Source organism: Mytilus galloprovincialis, chromosome 6 (genome assembly GCF_965363235.1).
Source record: "Mytilus galloprovincialis chromosome 6, xbMytGall1.hap1.1, whole genome shotgun sequence".
NCBI classification, from domain to species: Eukaryota; Metazoa; Mollusca; class Bivalvia; order Mytilida; family Mytilidae; genus Mytilus; species Mytilus galloprovincialis.
This window is the reverse complement of record NC_134843.1, coordinates 46634855-46658350: the sequence shown is the minus strand read 5'-3', so window position 1 is coordinate 46658350 and position 23496 is coordinate 46634855. Positions and strand designations below refer to the sequence as shown.

The window sequence follows — 23496 nt, the reverse complement described above, 5'->3', positions numbered from 1 at the left end:
GTCAAAATACCATGGCAAAGTAAAATTTTCAAAATAACTTTTCCAGCAAGTGTAATACATACAAACTGCTTATTTGTGTATTCTAACTACATAAAAAAGTTAGAAATGCCAGAACTTTTCAAATTAAAGGTCTAGAGTGAAGGGTTCAATATACCGCAGGGGGGTCAAAATACCATGGCAAAGTAAAATTTCAAAATATCTTTTCCAGCAAGTTTAATAAATACATCTACCTATTGGTGTATTCTTACTACATAAAAGAGTTAGAATTGCCAGAATTTCTGAAATTAAAGGCCTAGAGTAGGGGGTTCAATATACCGCAGGGGGGGGGGGGGGTCAAAATACCATGGCAAAGTCAAATTTTCAAAATATCTTTTCCAGCAAGTTTAATACATACAAACTACTTATTGGTGTATTCTAACTACATAAAAAAGTTCAAATTGCCAGAATTTCTGAAATTAAAGGCCTAGAGTAGGGGGTTCAATATATCGCAGGGGGTCAAAATACCATGGCAAAGTAAAATTTTCAAAATAACTTTTCCAGCAAGTTTAATACATACAAACTGCTTATTTGTGTATTCTAACTATATAAAAAAGTTAGAAATGCCAGAATTTTTTTAATTAAAGGTCTAGAGTAAGGGGTTCAATATACCGCAGGGGGGTCAAAATACCATGGCAAAGTAAAATTTTCAAAATATCTTTTCCATCAAAGTTAATACATACAAACTACTTGTGTGTGTATATTAACTACATATAAGAGCTAAAATTGCCAGATTTTTTTTGAATTGTCTATAGTAAGGGTTTCAATATATCGCAGGAGGTCAAAATACAATGACAAAGTAAAATTTCAAAATATCTTTTCCAGCAAGTTTAATAAATACATCTACCTATTGGTGTATTCTAACTACATAAAAGAGTTAGAATTGCTAGAATTTCTGAAATTAAAGGCCTAGAGTAGGGGGTTCAATATACCGCAGGGGGGTCAAAATTCCATGGCAAAGTAAAATTTTCAAAATATCTTTTCCAGCAAGTTTAATACATACAAACAACTTATTGGTGTATTCTAACTACATAAAAAAGTTCAAATTGCCAGAATTTCTGAAATTAAAGGCCTAGAGTAGGGGGTTCAATATATCGCAGGGGGTCAAAATACCATGGCAAAGTAAAATTTTCAAAATAACTTTTCCAGCAAGTTTAATACATACAAACTGCTTATTTGTGTATTCTAACTATATAAAAAAGTTAGAATTGTCAGAATTTTTTTAATTAAAGGTCTAGAGTAAGGGGTTCAATATACCGCAGGGGGGTCAAAATACATTGTACCATGGCAAAGTAAAATTTTCAAAATATCTTTTCCATCAAAGTTAATACATACAAACTACTTGTGTGTGTATATTAACTACATATAAGAGCTAAAATTGCCAGATTTTTTTGAATTGTCTATAGTAAGGGGTTCAATATATCGCAGGGGGTCAAAATACCATTGCAAAGTAAAATTTTACCCTACTATAGACCTTGAATTTCAAAAATTCAAGCTATTCTAAATCCTTAAAAAAGTTATATTACTCCAATAAGTAGTTTGTATGTATTTGATATACTGGAAAAGATATTTTGAAAATTTTACTTAGCCATGGTATTTTGACCCCCTGCAGTATATTGAACACCCTACTATAGACCTTGAATTTCAAAAATTCAAGCTATTCTAACTCCTTAACATAGTTATAATACTTCAATAAGTAGTTTGTATGTATTAAATAAACTGGAAAAGATATTTTGAAAATTTTACTTAGCCATGGTATTTTGACCCCCCTGCGGTATATTGAACCCCCTACTACAGACCTTGAATTTCAAAAATTGAAGCTATTCTAACTCCTTAACATAGTTATAATACTCCAATAAAGAGTTTGTATGTATTTAATATACTGGAAAAGATATTTTGAAAATTTTACTTAGCCATGGTATTTTGACCCCCCTGCGGTATATTGAAACCCCTACTATAGACCTTGAATTTCAAAAATTCAAGCTATTCTAACTCCTTAACATAGTTATAATACTCCAATAAGTAGTTTGTATGTTTTTGATATACTGGAAAAGATATTTTGAAAATTTTACTTAGCCATGGTATTTTGAACCCCCTGCGGTATATTGAACCCCCTACTATAGACCTTGAATTTCAAAAAATCAAGCTATTCTAAATCCTTAACATAGTTATATTACTCCAGTAAGTAGTTTGTATGTATTTAATATACTGGAAAAGATATTTTGAAAATTTTACTTAGCCATGGTATTTTGACCCCCCTGCGGTATATTGAAACCCCTACTATAGACCTTGAATTTCAAAAATTCAAGCTATTCTAACTCCTTAACATAGTTATAATACTCCAATAAAGAGTTTGTTTGTATTTGATATACTGGAAAAGATATTTTGAAAATTTTACTTAGCCATGGTATTTTGACCCCCCTGCGGTATATTGAAACCCCTACTATAGACCTTGAATTTCAAAAATTCAAGCTATTCTAACTTTTTAACATAGTTATAATACTCCAATAAGTAGTTTGTATGTATTTGATATACTGGAAAAGATATTTTGAAAATTTTACTTAGCCATGGTATTTTGACCCCCCTGCGGTATATTGAACCCCCTACTATACTTAACTATAGACCTTGAATTTCAAAAATTCAAGCTATTCTAACTCCTTAACCTAGTTATAATACTTCAATAAGTAGTTTGTATGTATTAAATAAACTGGAAAAGATATTTTGAAAATTTTACTTAGCCATGGTATTTTGACCCCCCTGCGGTATATTGAACCCCCTACTACAGACCTTGAATTTCAAAAATTGAAGCTATTCTAACTCCTTAACATAGTTATAATACTCCAATAAGTAGTTTGTATGTATTTAATATACTGGAAAAGATATTTGTAAAATTTTACTTAGCCATGGTATTTTGACCCCCTGCGGTATATTGAACCCCCTACTATAGACCTTGAATTTCAAAAATTCAAGCTATTCTAAATCCTTAACATAGTTATATTACTCCAATAAGTAGTCTGTATGTATTAAATAAACTGGAAAAGATATTTTGAAAATTTTACTTAGCCATGGTATTTTGAACCCCCTGCGGTATATTGAACCCCCTACTATAGACCTTGAATTTCAAAAATTCAAGCTATTCTAAATCCTTAAAAAAGTTATATTACTCCAATAAGTAGTTTGTATGTATTTTGACCCCCCTGCGGTATATTGAACCCCCTACTATAGACCTTGAATTTCAAAAATTCAAGCTATTCTAACTCCTTAACATAGTTGTAATACTCCAATAAGTAGTTTGTATGTATTTAATATACTGGAAAAGATATTTTGAAAATTTTACTTAGCCATGGTATTTTGAACCCCCCTGTGGTATATTGAACCCCCTACTATAGACCTTCAATTTCAAAAATTCAAGCTATTCTAACTCCTTAACATAGTTATAATACTTCAATAAGTAGTTTGTATGTATTTAATTACTGGAAAAGATATTTTGAAAATTTTACTTAGCCATGGTATTTTGACCCCCTGCGGTATATTGAACCCCCTACTATAGACCTTGAATTTCAAAAATTCAAGCTATTCTTACTCCTTAACATAGTTATAATACTCCAATAAGTAGTTTGTATGTATTTAATATACTGGAAAAGATATTTTGAAAATTTTACTTAGCCATGGTATTTTGACCCCCCTGCGGTATATTGAACCCCCTACTATAGACCTTGAATTTCAAAAATTAAGTAGTTTGTATGTATTTAATATACTGGAAAAGATATTTTGAAAATTTTACTTAGCCATGGTATTTTGACCCCCCTGCGGTATATTGAACCCCCTACTATTATCTATAGACCTTGAATTTCAAAAATTCAAGCTATTCTAACTCCTTAACATAGTTATAATAATAATAATAATAATAATAATAAATTCTTTATTTAAAGAGGGTAAACTCAGTTAGTTACAATAAACTAATCTTCCCTGAGGCCCTCACATACAAATTACAAGACAATCAAAACAGATATTTACACATAGTTAATTTACACTCATGTAGTTCAATGTATTGTTATTTACATAAGATATAATGCTGTTTAAGATGTATACATGTAGTCAAAAAATCAAATGAAAATAAAAAATAAAAAATATACAAATACATTGTACCAAACATTTCTTATCAGGGTTGTGTTAGGTACTTCTTGATACTTTGCTTAAAAGTAAAAGTGTTTTGAGCTTTACGCATTGTGTGTGGTAGTCCGTTCCATAATACTGATCCAGAATAAGCAAAGGATTTCTTAAATAGTTCAGCTTTTGGCTTAGGAACTATCAGATTACCTTGAGTGACGCCTCTTAAGGAGTAAGGATTATTATCTGATTTCAGTTTAAACTTTTGAACTAGGTACATTGGTGCTTCCATATGCATACATTTATATAGAAGTAAATATTTGTGGTATTTTATTCTATTGTCAACTGTCATCCACCCAAGTTTTTTAAATAAGGGGGCTGAGGGGGATAAAGGATCTGCATCTAGAATTAATCTTGCTGCCCTTTTTTAAAGTTTTAAAATTCTTGTTATCCCTTCATTTTTACATTCACCCCAAATAATACAGCAGTAGTCAATTAAGGGAAGAATATACCCATTGTAATATGTTTTCCTTGCATTTATATCTAAAAATTTCTTTATTTTAGAAAGAAGGTATATTCTGGATGATACATTGTATATTAGCACAAACTTGGTCAATTTGATTTTTCCAGTTAAGTGTGTTGTCAATTTTAACACCTAATAATTTTTCACATGAAGAATTTTGTAATACTTTTGAATTTATTATCAAGTTTGGTTGACAGGTCTGAATTGATAGTTTCTGTTTTGTTCCAGTAACCAAACATTTTGTTTTATTTGCATTAATGAACATGTTGTTCATTTTACACCACTCTTCAACCCTGTATAAATCTTCTTGAACATCATCATGTATGTTTTCTATGTTTTTCCCAGCTTTATGAAGAGTGGTGTCATCAGCATATAGGTCTGTTTCACAATTTTCAATGCATAAGGGAAGGTCATTTATAAATAGTACAAACAATAGGGGTATAGAACCTTGGGGGACACCAAATTTTACATACTCCAATAAGTGGTTTGTATGTGTTAAACATGCTGGAAAAGATATTTTGAAAATTTTGCTTAGCCATGGTATTTTGACCCCTGCGGTTTATTGAACCCCCTACTTAAAACCACAAATTAAAAAAAATGATAGCCAATAAATTGTAAATTAGATTATCTGCAATACTATTTATCAAAAACAGGGGGGTTCAATATACCGCAGGGGGGTTCAAAATACCATATGTGAAAAATGACCCCGGGGTCAAAATACCATGTGGTATAATGACCCCGGGGTCATTTTACCGCATGGTATTTTGAATTTTTGACCCCGGGTTCACTTTTTAGGGGGTTCAAAATACCATATGACACCGGGTCACCGGACACATTTTTTAAACTAGATACCCCAATGATGATTGTGGCCAAGTTTGGTTTAATTTGGCCCAGTAGTTTCAGAGGAGAAGATTTTTGTAAAAGTTAACGACGACGACGGACGCCGGACGCCAAGTGATGAGAAAAGCTCACTTGGCCTTTAAGGCCAGGTGAGCTAAAAAGTACTGGATATATGTGGTTTCAACTCAAGTCATTATAATGGTCATAGCTACTAGTGCTGGTAAGGCAAAAATAGAAGATAGCTTGATAAAAAGATTAGGGCGTTGGACTTCAGATAGTTACATCAGATACATTAGGGTAACTCCAGCATCCATTAAAACAGATCAAAGTAGGTTAGGTAGAATTTAAGGGCATGCTCATTTTCAAATGTTCCATACACATGTTTTTTACAGAGATTCTGGATGATATTGTTTTTGTTTGACAATTGATTTTGATATTGTGTTATTATTATGTGATAACTTTTATTATTATTTTTTTTTTTTTTTTTTTATTTTTTTTTTCATGGCTTTATTGAAGGTACCCCCTCCCTTACCTCACAAATCCTTGGGAACACTCAGCTGTTACCATCTGTGTTATGGACATTTATGAAATTTTATCACTGGTTGTTTCAAAAATTTCACTCATCCCCCAAGAATTTCTGGGGATAAACTGTCAAATTTCATACAAATTCATTCCAACACCAATTCAACATCAACCCTACTAGGCTTCCTCATAGCCTCCTTATAGGCTTCCTCATTGTCTCATTATAGGCTTCATCATAGCCTCATAGGCATGATCGCCTCTAGGAATGATAGCCTCATAGGCTTCCTGATAGCCTCATGCATTTATTTTGAACCATCATTCCAATTGGATTGGTGTGATGTCAAGCCAGGGGTCTATACTTTGCTACTTTCAGTATGCACATAGCTAGGCTCTTGGTTTAGGCATGGAGCAAAAAATTAAATTTTTTAGCTGAGTAGTTTCCCCAAGGGCCAAATTATAATTGTGATGTATATATATAAAATAAAAGTTGTAATTAAATTATGATTTATGTTTAATTCAAACATGGATACCAATGGCATTGCTACACAGTATTTCCCAGGAGTTTATTACAAGATAGGTTATAGCCGGAAAAAATTAGGTCGATAATAATGTGAGCACTAAATCCTTAATTTTACATATCATGAGTTCAAATGGTGTGTTCTGAAAGAAATCAGGGGTAACTAGATATCATTGTGGGCCCCGCTGTGAATAATGTGCATTAAAAAATTGTATCTTTACCATAGGACATGGGTTTGTCAACTGAAATCAAAGTTTTTGACCTTGACTTTTGACCTAGGAAGTTGTAAATAAATTATGACACACCCTTTGGTGTTGGTTTATAAACATGTCAAGTATAAACTTTGAAATGATAACGGTTCTCAAGATATAGAGCGGACATGATCTTTACCATAGGACACTGGGTTGTCAACTGAAACCAAAGTTTTTTACCTTGACCTTTGACCTAGGAAGTTGCACATAAATTATGACACACCCTTTGGTGTTGGTTTATATACATGTCAAGTATAAACTTTGAAATGATAACGGTTCTCAAGATGTAGAGCGGACACGATCTTTACCATAGGACATGGGGTTGTCAACTGAACCAAAGTTTTTGACCTTGACCTTTGACCTAGGAAGTTGTACATAAATTATGACATACCCTCTGATATTGGTTTATATACATTTCAGGTATAAACTTTAAAATGATAACGGTTCTCAAGATATAGAGCGGACACAATCTTTACCATAGGACATGGGGTTGTCAACTGAAACCAAAGTTTTTGACCTTGAACTTTGCCCTAGGCAGTCGGTCATAAATTATGACACACCCTCTGGTGTCGGTTCATATACATGTCAAGTATAAACTTTGAAATCATAACGGTTCTCAAGATATAGAGCGGACACGATCTTCACCACAGGAAACAGGGTTGTCAACTGAAACCAAAGTTTTTTTACCTTGACCTTTGACCTAGGAAGTTGTACATACATCATGACACGCCCTCTGGTGGTGGTTAATAAACATGTAAAGTATAAAGTATGAAATCATAATGGTTCTCTAGATATGGAGCGGACACAAAGTTATTACAAAGTGTTACGGACGGACGGACGGACAGACTGATCACTATAGGGCGACCCTAAAATTATTTAAATTACTATGAAATTACTATGAACTCATTATGTGTGACTTTGAGGATTTTGTTCACTGACACATTTATTAGCAAAATTGAAATATAGGGCAGAAAGTTACACCAGGATGGTTTAATTGTCAGGTCAAAGAATTTGCAAAAAAGATATGAGGTTGGATGTTTGCTCAGGTGTTAACACACATATCCCTATTACATAACAGATTACCAAAGAAAAGATACAGTATAAACAACAAACAATTAAAATAAGATTAGAACAGCATCACATCAAACAGAAATAAATTTACCCGAAAAATATTTACAAAGAATCAGAACACAATGCAAACATGGAACAAATGACAATTAAACATATTCAGGATCATTTCTGAGAATTTTGTATAAATTTTTGAATTTTTGCAGTTGTATAAAATTAGCAGTCAAATGTACAATTCAAGTGCAAGAGCTATAATCAATAATTTAGTAGCTATAATCTGTCCAGTTTCTTTATGAGAGAAATAGTTCAAAGAAATTCAAATCTTTTTAAAAAATTCAGACAAAATACAAAAGACATATACATGTTATAAAACTAGATGTGTCGGATCGACATTATTAAAAGCTTGAGGTCATTTCTAGAAGTGGAAATGTAAGAGTGAAGTTCAGTATTTTTGTGGTTTTACTTTCCAGATAACTGCTATTTTTAAGAATTTTCAAAGTCTATAAAGTCTGTAATTTCAGCAAAATTCGGTGGAGCAGAACCAAACATACCGGTAAAATCGATGAGTTACTCACATACTTAAAATTAGCTCAATATGTGACAGTATTTAGAAGAAAAAAAGGTCTGTATTATTAAATTAAATGTTGTTTGATGCAGAATGACAAAATGACAAATAAGGATTATAGTAGTATCAGGTGTTCACAACCACTTTGTGGAGAGGCATAAAAAATCAACAATAACAACCCAATTCGAAGTGTAAGGCTACATTATACAAGTCTATGTGTCATGCTTTAAACACTTACCTTATCACAAGGCAATAGTTTCCTCCATGGTGTTAGATTTTCTGTACATACTATCTCTTTGGGTAAAGCTGAATATCTCAGATACATTGATTTCATATGATAACTTTTAGTGGCCACACCTTGGGGTCTAAAGGACCAGTGGGGACTCACAGTAGATTTCAAATCCATAAAATTCAGAGATGAGCAAAACAGACCACCGAGAGCATTTACAAGATCTGACCACTGTTTGTCTATGCTGAAAGATTGAGAAAAAATGTTTCACATGGTAATTTGACTTATTTGAGAAACTTAGTCTTTAATTCATAATTCTTAATCATGAATGTACATAAATGTTGGTTTTGTGCCAATCAAGGGGGTATAAATCTTTCTTTTTTTTTAATATAGGATTTCGCTATTTTTTCTATAAATAAAATACAAACTACTTATTGGAGTATTATTACTATGTTAAGGAGTTAGAATAGCTAGAATTTTGGAAATGAGATGTCTATAGTAGGGGGACAATAAACCGCAGGGGGGGTCAAAATACCATGGCTAAGTAAAATTTTCAAAACATCTTTTCAAGCAAGTAAAATACATACAAACTACTTATTTGAGGAGTATGATAACTATGTAAAGGAGTTACAGTAGAAAATTTTACTTTGCCATGGCTTTTTTACCGCCCAACCATAGTATTTTGAACCCCCTACTATAGACCTTTAATTTCAAAAATTCTAGCTACTTAACTCCTTTACATAGTTATCATACTCCAATAAGTAGTTTGTATGTATCTAACATGCTGGAAAAGACGTCTTGAAAATTTTTAAGCCATGGTAATTTGACCCCCCTGCAGTATATTGAACCCCCTACTCATTTCCAAAATTCTCTCATTTCCAAAATTCTAGCTATTCTAACTCCTTAACCTAATAATAATATTCCAATAAGCTGTTTGTATGTAATTAACATGATGGAAAAGATATTTTGAAAATTTTACTAAGCCATGGTATTTTGACCTCCCTGCTGTATATAACCCCTATCAAAAACCTCCCAATTAAAAACTAGAGGCTCTAAAGAGCCTGTGTCGCTCACCTTGGTCTATGTGAATATTAAACAAAGGACGCCGATGGATTCATGAAAAAATTTTGTTTTGGTGATGGTGATGTGTTTGTACATCTTACTTTACTGAACATTCTTGCTGCTTACAAATTATCTCTATCTATAATGAACTTGGCCCAGTAGTTTCAGAGGAGAAGATTATTGTAAAAGATTACTAAGATTTACGAAAAATGGTTAAAAATTGACTATAAAGGGCAATAACTCCTAAAGGGGTCAACTGACCATTTCGGTCATGTTGACTTATTTGTAGATCTTACTTTGCTGAACATTATTGCTGTTTACAGTTTATCTCTATCTATAATAATATTCAAGATAATAACCCGAAACAGTAAAATTTCCATAAAATTACCAATTCAGGGGCAGCAACCCAACAACGGGTTGTCCGATATATCTGAAAATTTAAGGACAAATAGATTTTGACCTGATAAACAATTTAACACCGTCAGATTTGCTCTAAATGCTTTGGTTTTTGAGTTATAAGCCAAATACTGCATTTTACCCCTATGTTCTATTTTTAGCCATGGGGGCCATCTTGGTTGGTTGACTGGGTCACTGGACACATTTTTTAAACTAGATACCCCAATGATGATTGTGGCCAAGTTTGGATTAATTTGGCCCAGTAGTTTCAGAGGAGAAGATTTTTGTAAAAGATTACTAAGATTTACGAAAAATGGTTAAAAATTGACTATAAAGGGCAATAACTCCTAAAGGGGTCAACTGACCATTTTGGTCATGTTGACTTATTTGTAAATCTTACTTTGCTGAACATTATTGATGTTTACAGTTTATCTCTATCTATAATAATATTCAAGATAATAAACAAAAACAGCAAAAATTCCCTAAAATTACCAATTCAGGGGCAGCAACCCAACAACAGGTTGTCGGATTCATCAGAAAATTTCAAGGCAGATAGATCTTGACCTGATAAACAATTTTACCGCGTCAGATTTGCTCTAAATGCTTTGGTTTTTGAGTTAGAAGCCGAAAACTGCATTTTACCCCTATGTTCTATTTTTAGCCATGGCGACCATCTTGGTTGGTTGGCCGGGTCACGCCACACATTTTTTAAACTAGATACCCCAATGATGATTGTGGCCAAGTTTGGTTTAATTTGGCCCTGTAGTTTCAGAGGAGAAGATTTTTGTAAAAGTTGACGATGACGGACGACGGACGCCAAGTGATGAGAAAAGCTCACTTGGCCCTTCGGGCCAGGTGAGCTAAAAATGATAGCCAACAAATTGTAAATTAGATTGTCTGCAAATGCCCAACTCGCACTATCATTTTCCATGTTTAGTGGACCGTGAAATTGGGGTCAAAACTTTAATTAGTACCATCCCAAGAGAAAACGAAAACGGGATCCCGGTGAAATTGTCAGGATAAGCCGGGATAAGCATCTGGAGGCGGGATCCCATTCGGGATAAATATTTGAAACTGGGATCTCATTCGGGATAACTGTCTGAAGCCGGGATTCCAGTCAAGATAAAACGGGATAAATATCGGACACTGGGATCCCAATCGGGGTAACTGTCTGAAGCTGGGATCCCAATCGGAACTGTATAAAGCCGGGATCCCAATCGGGATGACTGTCTGAAGCTGGGATCCCAGTCTAGTTAAAATGGGAAATTGTATGAACCATAATTATGTTGTTGAAAATATGTAAGTGTTTGGTTTCTGTGGTCGGGTTGTTGTCTCTTTGACACATTCCCCATTTCCATTTTTAATTTTATTTTTATATGTCTCTGATAACATCAAGTACAGGTTATTGGTGTTAATTAACAATGTGTATGACACCAAAGCTGTCAGGTGAAGCTAATCACATTTAAGTGTCACTTAATATTCAGTTTGACAGATATTTATAAGTCAGAAAAATGCCGAGATTTTCGAGATAAAAATGGCAGGGCGTCCGAGAAATGTCAACGAGTGTTTTGCCAGCCAAGCTTGGGCGTTTCTGATGTTCCCCAAGTTCCCATAAGTGCGTTTCTATTAGTTGTCGTCCGGCATCAATGATAAGATAATGATCGACATCGTAAAACTTTGATTTCTCAACTTATGTAAACTGTAAAAAAAATCATAACCAGTCACGTGCTTTGTTTTCAACTGTACTGACCAGTTCGACCCTAGAAAATACTGTCCTAAATAATGCGGCCACTAGTCTATCTTATCCGCATGCACCATGTGCCGATTAATAAAGTATAATTTTCTTATATTTAGTAAAAACTGGCCAGTAATTAATACTTTGTATGCGATACCTTTCATTTATTTATAATACCGTTACGGAGACAGATCAACTTCTGGCCGATATAATTTGGGGCGAGATTCGACGTTAGTGTACTGGTAAAAACGTCATCAAAATCTGATTACGCTGAACATGATTTACGGAGGAACAAGATGATGCAGATGTTTTCAGATAGTGCATTAATAATTTAATTTAACATCTGTATATGTGCATATAATGATTATAAAAATAATTTATTGAGGATCTATGATTTTTTATGGTTTTTGTTTGAGCAAATCCAAGATCAGAAAGTCTAAAACTGAAAGTAAGAACTGAATATATATATATTTTTAACATATACAATGAATAAACTTGTTGTCACATAACAGGCATAACTAGTAGGTATGTAAAAATTTAATTCAGTTGTGTATATGTTTATTTGGTGAAAATAAAAAGTCGCTAGTTATTTATCTTCAGGGGATAAAAAAGGGGGAGGGTAATTAATTTGCCAAAAAAATTAAAAAAACCTTCCAAGACTTCATAATTATTTGCTACTGTATAAACATGCAATAATATTTCTATTAAATTTGTTGCTTCAAAACGTATTGAACAAATGATTCTTTGTGGATTTTTTTGATACTTTTAGGGGATTTAATGATATTTTTAAATGGAGCTGCCAACGGAACAGATTGCATGCAGATATTCCAGTTACCATAATTTACTCAGCAATACTAGTTGGAAGTACAGAGACAGAAAATTAATTAACAGAAGGGAGAACATGACATGAATCCTTTTGCATAAATAACCCAGGAATCCCAGTGGCCGTGCATTTGAATTGGTGCATGTATATCCTGCTGGGATTTATTTTTGGGATCCCTCTTTTTTTTCCGGGAATCCCAGTATATTTCCACTGGGATTTACATCGGGAAACCCGCTTCTTTTACGGGAATCCCGAAATTTTATCCCAGTACATTTACATCGGGATCCCGCTTCTTTTGCGGGAATCCCGAAATTTTATCCCAGTGGGATCCCAATTGAAATCCCACAATATCCCAGTGGGATCCCAGTACATTTCAACCGGGATTTGCATCGGAATTCCCGGGTTTTGGGCGGGATTCCAGACATTTTATCCCGGTGGAATTAGGTGGGATCCCACTTGGAATCCCATCAAAATTCCAGCCGGTATTCCAGTGGAATTCCAGATTTATTTTCTCTTGGGCGCAGTAATCAAAATTAGAAAGATCATATCATAGGGAACATGTGTACTAAGTTTCAAGTTGATGAGACTTCAACTTCATCAAAAACTACCTTAACCAAAAACTTTAACCAAAACTTTAACCTGAACTTAGCACTATCATTTTCTATGTTCAGTGCACAGTGAAATTGGGGTCAAAACTTAATTTGGCATAAAAATTAGAAAGATCATATCATGGGGAACATGTGTACTAAGTTTCAAGTTGATTGGACTTCAACTTCATCAAAAACTACCTTGACCAAAAACTTTGACCTGAAGCTGGACAAACGGACAGACGGACGAACAAACGACCGAAAGGACCCACAGACCAGAAAACATAATGCCCCTCCACTATCGTAGGTGGTGCATAAAACAGGGTGGTTCATTATACCGGAGGGGGGTTCAAAATACCATATGGTAACCAGATGCTCCGCAGGGCGCAGCTTTATACGACCGCAGAGGTTGAACCCTGAACAGTTGGGGCAAGTATGGACACAACTTTCAAGCTGGATTCAGCTCTAAATTTGGACTGTGATTAAATAGTTGACACAGCATAGGTTTCTGACACAGAATGAATGTGGTCTAATGAACTTAAAATGTTTGTTTTGCCTTTGAGCAATTCACTATGCTGTTGAATATTAATCCTCTCAAAAAAATTGAAGAAATAGCAATAACAACTCATTCAAATACATCATAAAATATTAAAATGTAAAAAAAGTGCTTGTTATCACTCACTGAATGGTAAAGATTGTTTTAATTTATCAGTTGGTAGTAAAAGTGAATATACATTGTATATTGTATAAAACAATGATTAAAGTTGATTCAACTACTATTCTGGACAAAGAAAGATAACTCCAATCAATTGAAAATTTCTTGCTATTGCACAATATTGTGCAATTAGATATTTCTTGCTATTGCACAATACTGTGCAATTGAAAATATTTGCTATTGCAAAATACTGTGCAATTGAAGATTTCTTGTTATTGCTCAATACTGTGTAATTGAAAATTTCTTGCTATTGCACAATACTGTGCAATTGAAGATTTCTTGCTATTGCTGAATACTCTGCAATTGAAAATTTCTTGCTATTGCACAATACTTAATATAATACTTTTGGATCCTGATTTGGACCAACTGGAAAACTGGGCCCATAATAAAAAAATCTAAGTACATGTTTAGATTCAGCATATCAAAGAAGCCTAAGAATTCAATTTTTGTTAAAATCAAGCTAAGTTTAATTATGGACCCTTTGGACCTTTATGTTGACCAATTTGAAAACGAGACCAAAAATTAAGAATATACATACACAGTTAGAATCGGCATATTAAAGAAACCCAATTATTCAATTTTTGATGAAATCAAACAAAGTTTAATTTTGGACCCCGATTTGTACCAATTTGAAAACTGGGCCAATAATAAAAAATCTAAGTACATTTTTAGATTCAGCATATCAAAGAACCCCAAGGATTCAATTTTTGTCAAAATCAAACAAAGTTTAATTTTGGACCCTTTGGACCTTTATGTTGACCAATTTGAAAACGAGACCAAAAATTAAGAATCTACATACACAGTTAGAATCGGCATATCAAAGAAACCCAATTATTCAATTTTTGATGAAATCAAACAAAGTTTAATTTTGGACCCCAATTTGGACCAATTTGAAAACTGGGCCAATAATAAAAAATCTAAGTACATTTTTAGATTCAGCATATCAAAGAACCCCAAGGATTCAATTTTTGTCAAAATCAAACAACTTAGTTTAATTTTGGACCCTTTGGACCTTAATGTAGACCAATTTGTAAACGGGACCAAAAATTAAGAATCTACATACACAGTTAGATTCGGCATATCAAAGAACCCCAATTATTCAATTTTTGATGAAATCAAACAAAGTTCAATTTGGACCCTTTGGGCCCCTTATTCCTAAACTGTTGGGACCAAACCTCCAAAAATCAATCTCAAGCTTCCTTTTATGGTCATAAACCTTGTGTTTAAATTTCATAGATTTCTATTTACTTATACTAAGTTATGGTGCAAAAACCAAAAAAAAGGCTTATTTGGGCCCCTTTTTGGCCCCTAATTCCTAAACTGTTCGGACCTCAACTCCCAAAATCAATCCCAACCTTCCTTTTGTGGTCATAAACCTTGTATTTAAATTTCATTGATTTCTATTTACTAATACTAAAGTTCTTGTGCGAAAACCAAGAATAATGCTTATTTGGGCCCTTTTTTGGCCCCTAATTCCTAAATGGTTGGAACCAAAACTCCCAAAATCAATCCCAACCTTTCTTTTGTGGTCATAAACCTTGTGTCAAAATTTCATAAATTTCCATATTCTTAAACTAAAGTTATAGTGCGAAAACCAAGAAAATGCTTATTTGGGCCCTTTTTGGCCCCTAATTCCTAAAATGTTAGGATCAAAACTCCCAAAACCAATCCCAACCTTGTGTTAAAATTTCATAGATTTCTATTTACTTTTCCTAAAGTTAGAGTGCGAAAACTAAAAGTATACGGAGGACGACGACGACGCAGGACAACGCCGGACGACGACGCCAACGTGATAGCAATATATGACGAAAATAATTAAAATTTTTGCGGTCGAATGAAAATTACCCCAGGGTCAAAATACCATGCTGTATAATGACCCCCAGGTCATTTACCCCATGGTATTTTGACCCATGGTTAACTTTTTAGGGGGTTCAAAATACCATATGACACTGGCAGTCAGCAGTCCTATGTTCCTGTATTGCTTTTTTAAAGAAAGCAACTTGTTTTACAATCCCACCAAAATTCTAAAGTTATAGATGAAAATCATGCCTTTAATGACAAAGGCCGTCCCTACATAGGATACAACGTCCATTTACAAAATGTCTATATGTGCAAATGTTGATAATTTTGTTTTGGACAATCTTTTTTTTTAATGAACCCTGCTCTTCCAAGTATCAAGACACACAGGGCAAAGTTCCTCATGATTTTCAAACTTGCAACATCGATTTCAAACCAATGCTTTGAATCTCTAATTGCAAATGATCATGTCAACGTATTGAAGTTGGCAATTATACATGTAATTGTATGTTACAATATGTATAGTCTACAAGGCAATGGATATCATTCAATACTTTAATAATATCAACCAGTTGCTCCGCAGGGCGCAGCTTTATACGACCGCAGAGGTCGAACTCTGACGATTGGGGCAAGTATGGACACAACATTCAAGCTTGATACAGCTCTGAATTTGGATTGTGATCAAATTCTTGACATGCTATGAGTTTCTGACACAAAACAAATGTCAAGATCTTACAAATCTATAATGCAATATTGTGCAATTAAAGATTTCTTCTTCAAACTTTTCAAAAATTTGTAAATTGACAAACTTGGGGGAAAAAATGAAAACTTCAACCACCCCCCTTTTTTCTTGCAATAAGTCCAAAACTTAACATTTCTTTATACATTATTTACAAGTAGTGTAAGGGAGGTAAATCCAAACATACTTAACATTTTATGTTAACTGTTTTTTAATTACTTCACTTACATTGCTTTTAAATTGTCTAAATTGTTCATTGACAAGAAAACCTTGTTTCCCGCCTTTTTTTGCCCAAAATTCCAAAAATTTTGAGCAATAACCCCCTCCCCCCACCCAAAGTCATTACTAACCATCTCTTAATGATATGGAAACTTGTGGTATAATTTCAGAGAGATTCATCGACTTAAGGGAATACGATACAGTAGCAGGGGCAGATAATCACATTTTCAAACCTGTTCGTGTTGTTTTCGCGACGTTGGTAACCAGAACGTTGTATTTTCGCGATGTTTCTAATAAGAAAGTTAACATTTCGCGACTTCGCTTTAAAAGAAGTCATATTTCGCGGAATATTCACTGACGTCATTAATTTCGGTTGCGCGAATTTCAACTAGAGGCTTTCAAGAGCCTGTATCGCTCACCTGATTCTACTTGGGTTTTTGAAATCATATAAAAAATATAAAATTTGGCTAAAAGTGACAACACAACCTCATTTATAAGGAAAGGAACATGTTTAATTTCATTCAAAAGTCCCCCACTGGCGGCCATCTTGGATGACGGATCGGCTACAAAGTAACAACACTTGGTCAGCACCTCATAAGGAACATTCATGCCATGTTTGGTTTTATTCCATTCAGTGGTTCTCTAAAAGAAGTCATTTGTATGCATTTCCCATAGGGTCCTATGCTAAACTAAGTCCCCTGCTGGCGGCCATCTTGGATGATGGATCGGCTACAAAGTAACAACACTTGGTCAGCACCTCATAAGGAACATTCATGCAATGTTTGGTTTTATTCCATTCAGTGGTTCTCTAAAAGAAGTCATTTGTATGCATTTCCCATAGGGTCCTATGTTAAACTAAGTCCCCCGCTGGCGGCAATCTTGGATAATGGATCGGTTAAAAAGTAACAACACTTGGTCAGCACCACATTAGGAACATTCGTGCCATGTTTGATTTCATTCCATTCAGTGGTTCTCTAAAAGAAGTCATTTGTATGCATTTCCCATAGGGTCCTATGTTAAACTAAGTCCCACGCTGGAGGCCATCTTGGATGATGGATCAGCTACAAAGTAACAACACTTGGTCAGCACCTTATAAGGAACATTCATGCCATGTTTGGTTTCATTCCATTCAGTGGTTCACTAGAAGAAGTCATTTGTATGCATTTCAAATAGGGTCCTATGTTAAACTAAGTCCCCCGCTGGCGGCCTTCTTGGATAATGGATCAGCTACAAAGTAACAACACTTGGTCAGCACTCCATAAGGAATATTCATGCTATGTTTGGTTTCATTCTATTTAGTGGTTCTCTAGAAGAAGTCATTTGTATGCATTTCCCATAGGGTCCTATGTTAAACTAAGTCCCCCGCTGGCGGCCATCTTGGATGATGGATCGGCTACAAAGTAACAACACTTGGTCAGCATTCCATAAGGAACATTCATGCTATGTTTGGTTTTATTCCATTCAGTGGTTCTCTAAAAGAAGTCATTTGTATGCATTTCCCATAGGGTCCTATGTTAAACTAAGTCCCCGGCTGGCGGCCATCTTGGATGATGGATCAGCAACAAAGTAACAACACTTGGTCAGCACCTCATAAGGAACATTCATGCCATGTTTGGTTTCATTCCATTCAGTGGTTCTCTAAAAGAAGTCATTTGTATGCATTTCCCATAGGGTCCTATGTTAAACTAAGTCCCCCGCTGGCGGCCATCTTGGATGATGGATCGGCTACAAAGTAACAACACTTGGTCAGCACCCCATAAGGAACATTCATGCTATGTTTGGTTTTATTCCATTCACTGGTTCTCTAAAAGAAGTCATTTGTATGCATTTCCAATAGGGTCCTATGTTAAACTAAATCCCCTGCTGGCGGCCATCTTTGATAGTGGATCGGCTACAAAGTAACAACACTTGGTCAGCACCACATAAGGAACATTCATGCCATGTTTGGTTACATTCCATTCAGTGGTTCACTAGAAGAAGTCATTTGTATGCATTTCCAATAGGGTCCTATGTTAAACTATGTCCCCGCTGGTGGCCATCTTGGATGATGGATCGGCAACAAAGTAACAACTCTTGGTCAGCACCTCATAAGGAACATTCATGCCATATTTGGTTTCATTCCATTCAATGGTTCTCTAAAAGAAGTCATTTGTATGCATTTCCCATAGCGTCCTATGTTAAACTAAGTCCCCCGCTGGCGGCCATCTTGGATGATGGATCGGCTACAAAGTAACAACACTTGGTCAGCACTCCATAAGGAACATTCATGCCATGTTTGGTTCCATTCCATTCAGTGGTTCTCTAGAAGAAGTTCAAAATGTAAATTGTTAACGACGACGAACGACGCCGGACGACAACGACGACGGACGCCAAGTGGTGAGAAAAGCTCACTTGGCCCTTCGGGCCAGGTGAGCTAAAAAAGCACCTGCTATAAAAAGCGGCCATACCGTTTCTAAAAGACGGAGAAATCCACCGAAAAGCAGTGAGATTAAAGGAAATACTTGAGATGTACAAAAATAAATCAAATACAATTTTGCATGACGAAATTGAAGAAATGGTGATAGACACAGAAGAGAGTATTTACAGTATAACATGGAAAGACGGAAAAAGAAATGTGGAGCTTTTTAGTCTGGCACTGAATAACTGCCAAAACTGCACGGCCCAGCGGAATCTGCTCAACATACAGAAAAAAAAATTGCAAGGAATTGGGGTCTATCTTACTATTCATTGCTTAAACTGTAACATGCTGAAAAACATTTTACCAATAACGCGCGCAATTCAGAACAAAACGACCTGCAATAGCTAGTTATGAGTATTGGTAGCTGCTTTTAAAACGTCCCACGGCAAATATTTAATTGCACATTTATGACATCCAAAGTTATTTTTATGAAACTTAAAGAAATTAGAAAACGTATGAACCCGTGATTAATGAAAAAAATTTAACAAAATCAATGGCGCGTAGGGTGGCCGAATCGGGTCTGGTGTTGAAATCCATACACAAAAGTCATTACTACGGCGTGTTGTGCAGCTTTGCAATATTTTTCATGACGAAAACAGTTATTTTCATTTATTGATAATGAATTCGAAGTAAATAATACCTGAATACTATCTTGAATTCAAAAACATCAGAATCAAAATAGTTAAGTTTGTGTCTTTTTTTTTTCTTTTCTTGTTTAGCATTTGGCAGCCTCCAAATTTTACGGAGAATTGTCATTGTAAGGCCAAATTTAAGAGACTATCATTGAAATAACAAAACCGACTGCATGTGAGAGACTCTCATTGGTGGACAAGGTCGTATAACACCCCTATTCGTCAATAAAATAATAAATAAACAGAGTGTCTCATCCTGTTCTGGACTTGAAATTGGTACATAAAAAAAAATTGCCGATTTTAATTGATATTTTAACCAGATGCTTTGCAGGGCGCAGCTATATACGACCACAGAGGTTGAACCCTGAACAGTTGGGGCAAGTATGGACACAACATTTAAGCTGGATTCAGCTCTAAATTTGGATTGTGATTAAATAGTTGACACAGCATAGGTTTCTGACACAGAATGAATGTGGTCTAATGAATTTAAAATATTTTTTTTGCCTTTGAGCAATTCACTATGCTGTTGAATATTAATCCTCTCAAAAAAATGTTTGAAGAAATTTTCTTTTTATTTATGAAATCTGAAATGAGAAAAATTTAACCCCCCCCCCCTCCCCCCCCCCCCAATTATTTTTTCACATCCCCCTTTTCCTTTTTTCAAAACTGATCTCAATACAAATTCCTAATGGAGTTTGCAACAATAACTACTCATTTAAATACATCATAAAATATTAAAATGTAAAATAAAGTGCTTGTTATCACTGAATGGTAAAGATTGTTTTAATTTATCAGTTGGTAGTAAAAGTGAATATACATTTTATATTGTATAAAACAATGATTTAAGTTGATTCAACTACTATTCTGGACAAAGAAAGATAACTCCATTTGAAATATCAATTATATATATTGTATAAAACAATGATTTAAGTTGATTCAACTACTATTCTGGACAAAGAAAGATAACTCCAATTGAAATTGCAATTAGATATTTCTTGCTATTGCGCAATACTGTGCAATTGAAAATATTTGCTATTGCACAATACTGTGCAATTAAAGATTTCTTGCTATTGCGCAATACTGTGCAATTGAAAATTTCTTGCTATTGCACAATACTGTGCAATTGAAGATTTCTTGCTATTGCTGAATACTGTGCAATTGAAAATTTCTTGCTATTGCACAATACTTAATATAATAATTTTGGATCCTGATTTGAACCAACTTGAAAACTGGGCCCATAATCAAAAATCTAAGTATATGTTTAGATTCTGAGTGAGCATATCAAAGAATCCCAAGGATTCAATTTTTGTTAAAATCAAACTAAGTTTAATTTTGGACCCTTTGGACCTTAATGTAGACCAATTTGAAAACGGGACCAAAAATTAAGAATCTACATACACAGTTAGATTCGGCATACCAAAGAACCCCAATTATTCAATTTTTGATGAAATCAAACAAAGTTCAATTTTGGACCCTTTGGGCCCCTTATTCCTAAACTGTTGGGACCAAACCTCCAAAAATCAAACCAAACCTTCCTTTTATGGTCATAAACCTTGTGTTTAAATTTCATAGATTTCTATTTACTAATACTAAAGTTATGGTGCGAAAACCAAGAATAATGCTTATTTGGGCCCCTTTTTGGCCCCTAATTCCTAAACTGTTGGGACCAAAACTCCCAAAACCAATCCCAACCTTCCTTTTGTGGTCATAAACCTTGTGTCAAAATTTCATAAATTTCAATTTACTTAAACTAAAGTTATAGTGCAAAAACCAAGAAAATGCTTATTTGGGCCCTTTTTGGCCCCTAATTCCTAAACTGTTGGGACCAAAACTCCCAAAATCAATCCCAACCTTCCTTTTGTGGTCATAAACCTTGTGTTAAAATTTCATACATTTCTATTCACTTTTACTAAAGTTAGAGGTCGAAAACTAAAAGTATTCGGACGACGACGACGCAAGACGACGACGCCAACGTGATAGCAATATACGACGAAAAATTAAAATTTTTGCAGTCGTATAAAAACATATAATATTGTATGTGTATGTAGAAAACCTGTCAATAAAAGTCCGTTAAAAAGATTTCAAAACAAAAGGCTCTCAAGAGTCTGAATCGCTCACCTGGTAAACAATGCCTTCGGTCATGTTTTTTGACGAAATAGAAAATAAAACACAAACTTTATTTTATACACCCTACTGATCATTCAAATGAAGTTTGGTTGAATTTGGTTGAGTAGTTTTAGAGGAGAAGATTTTTTAAAGTTAGCAAATATGATGAACAAATTGTGAAAAATTGTCATTAAAGGACAATAACCCCTTAAGGGGTCAATTGACAATATTGGTCAAATTAACTTATTTGTAGATCTTACTTTGCTGATCATTTTTGCTGTTTACAGTTTATCTTTATCTATAATAATTTTCAAGATAATGACCAAAAACTGCAAAATTTCCTTAAAATTACCAATTAAGTGGCAGCAACCCAACAATAAGTTGTTTGATTCATCTGAAAATTTCAGGGCTGATAGATCTTGACCTAATGAACATTTTTACCCCATGTCAGATTTGCTTTAAATGCTTTAGTTTTTGAGATATAAGCCAAAAACTGCATTTGACACCTATGTTCTATTTTAAGTAACGGTGGCCATGTTTTTTGACGGATCAAAAATCAAAGCACAAACTTTGTGCAGGATAATCTAAGGAACAATCATGCTAAGTTTCATCTAAATCCATTCAATAGTTTCAGAGGAGAAGATGTTTGAACCAGGTGTTCTGCAGGGCGCAGCTTTATACGACCACAGAGGTCGATCCCTGAACAGTTGGGGCAGGTATGGACAAAACATTTAAGCGTGATACAGCTCTGAATTTGGATTGTGATCAAATTTTTGTCATTATATCGGTTTTTTACACAAAACAAATGTCAAGATTTTACAAATCAATTAAAGATTTCTTCTTCAAACTTATTTAAATCTAAAATTAAATAGTTGACACAGCATAGGTTTCTGACACAGAATGAATGTGGTCTAATGAACTTAAACATTTTTTTGCCTTTGAGCAATTCACTATGCTGTTGAATATTAATCCTGTCAAAAAAATGTTTGAAGAAATGTTCTTTTTATTTATGAAATCTGAAATGAGAACAAGTATGGACACAACTTTTAAGCTAAAAATATTTTAGATAAGATAAGGAAAAAAAAACTTCATCAGCAACATTTTATATTGGTAAATTTCCAATGAAGTTATTTACATAAAGTTATTGGCAAATAAAAATAGAAAATGACATCATAGTCATGTCTGGCAAATGTCCAACATACATTATCTAAAAACATTTTAGATAAGATAAGGAAAAAAAGCTTCATCAGCAACATTTTATATTGGCAAATTTCCAATGAAGTTATTTACATAAAGTTATTGGCAAATAAAAATAGAAAATGACATCATAGTCATGTCTGGCAAATTTCCAACATATAATATCAACTTCTATTCTATACAAAGAAAGATAACTCCAATTGAAAATTAATTGCTATTGCACAATATTGTGCAATTAGATATTTCATGCTATTGTGCAATACTGTGCAATTGAAAATTTCTTGCTATTGCACAATACTTGATATGGAATCCTGATTTGGACCAACTTGAAAACTGGGCCCATAATCAAAAATCAAAGTACATGATTAG

General features: G+C 34.2%; 1 protein-coding gene across 1 annotated transcript in view; it reads right to left on the bottom strand.

The window, feature by feature from the left end:
* LOC143079719 (GPI-anchor transamidase component PIGT-like) overlaps nt 1–23496 on the bottom strand; it is a 131674-nt gene that overhangs the window by 78005 nt on the left and 30173 nt on the right. The window contains exon 3 of the mRNA XM_076255260.1: nt 8671–8905. Coding sequence (XP_076111375.1) covers nt 8671–8905 — 235 coding nt within the window. The remainder of the gene's footprint in view (nt 1–8670; nt 8906–23496) is intronic.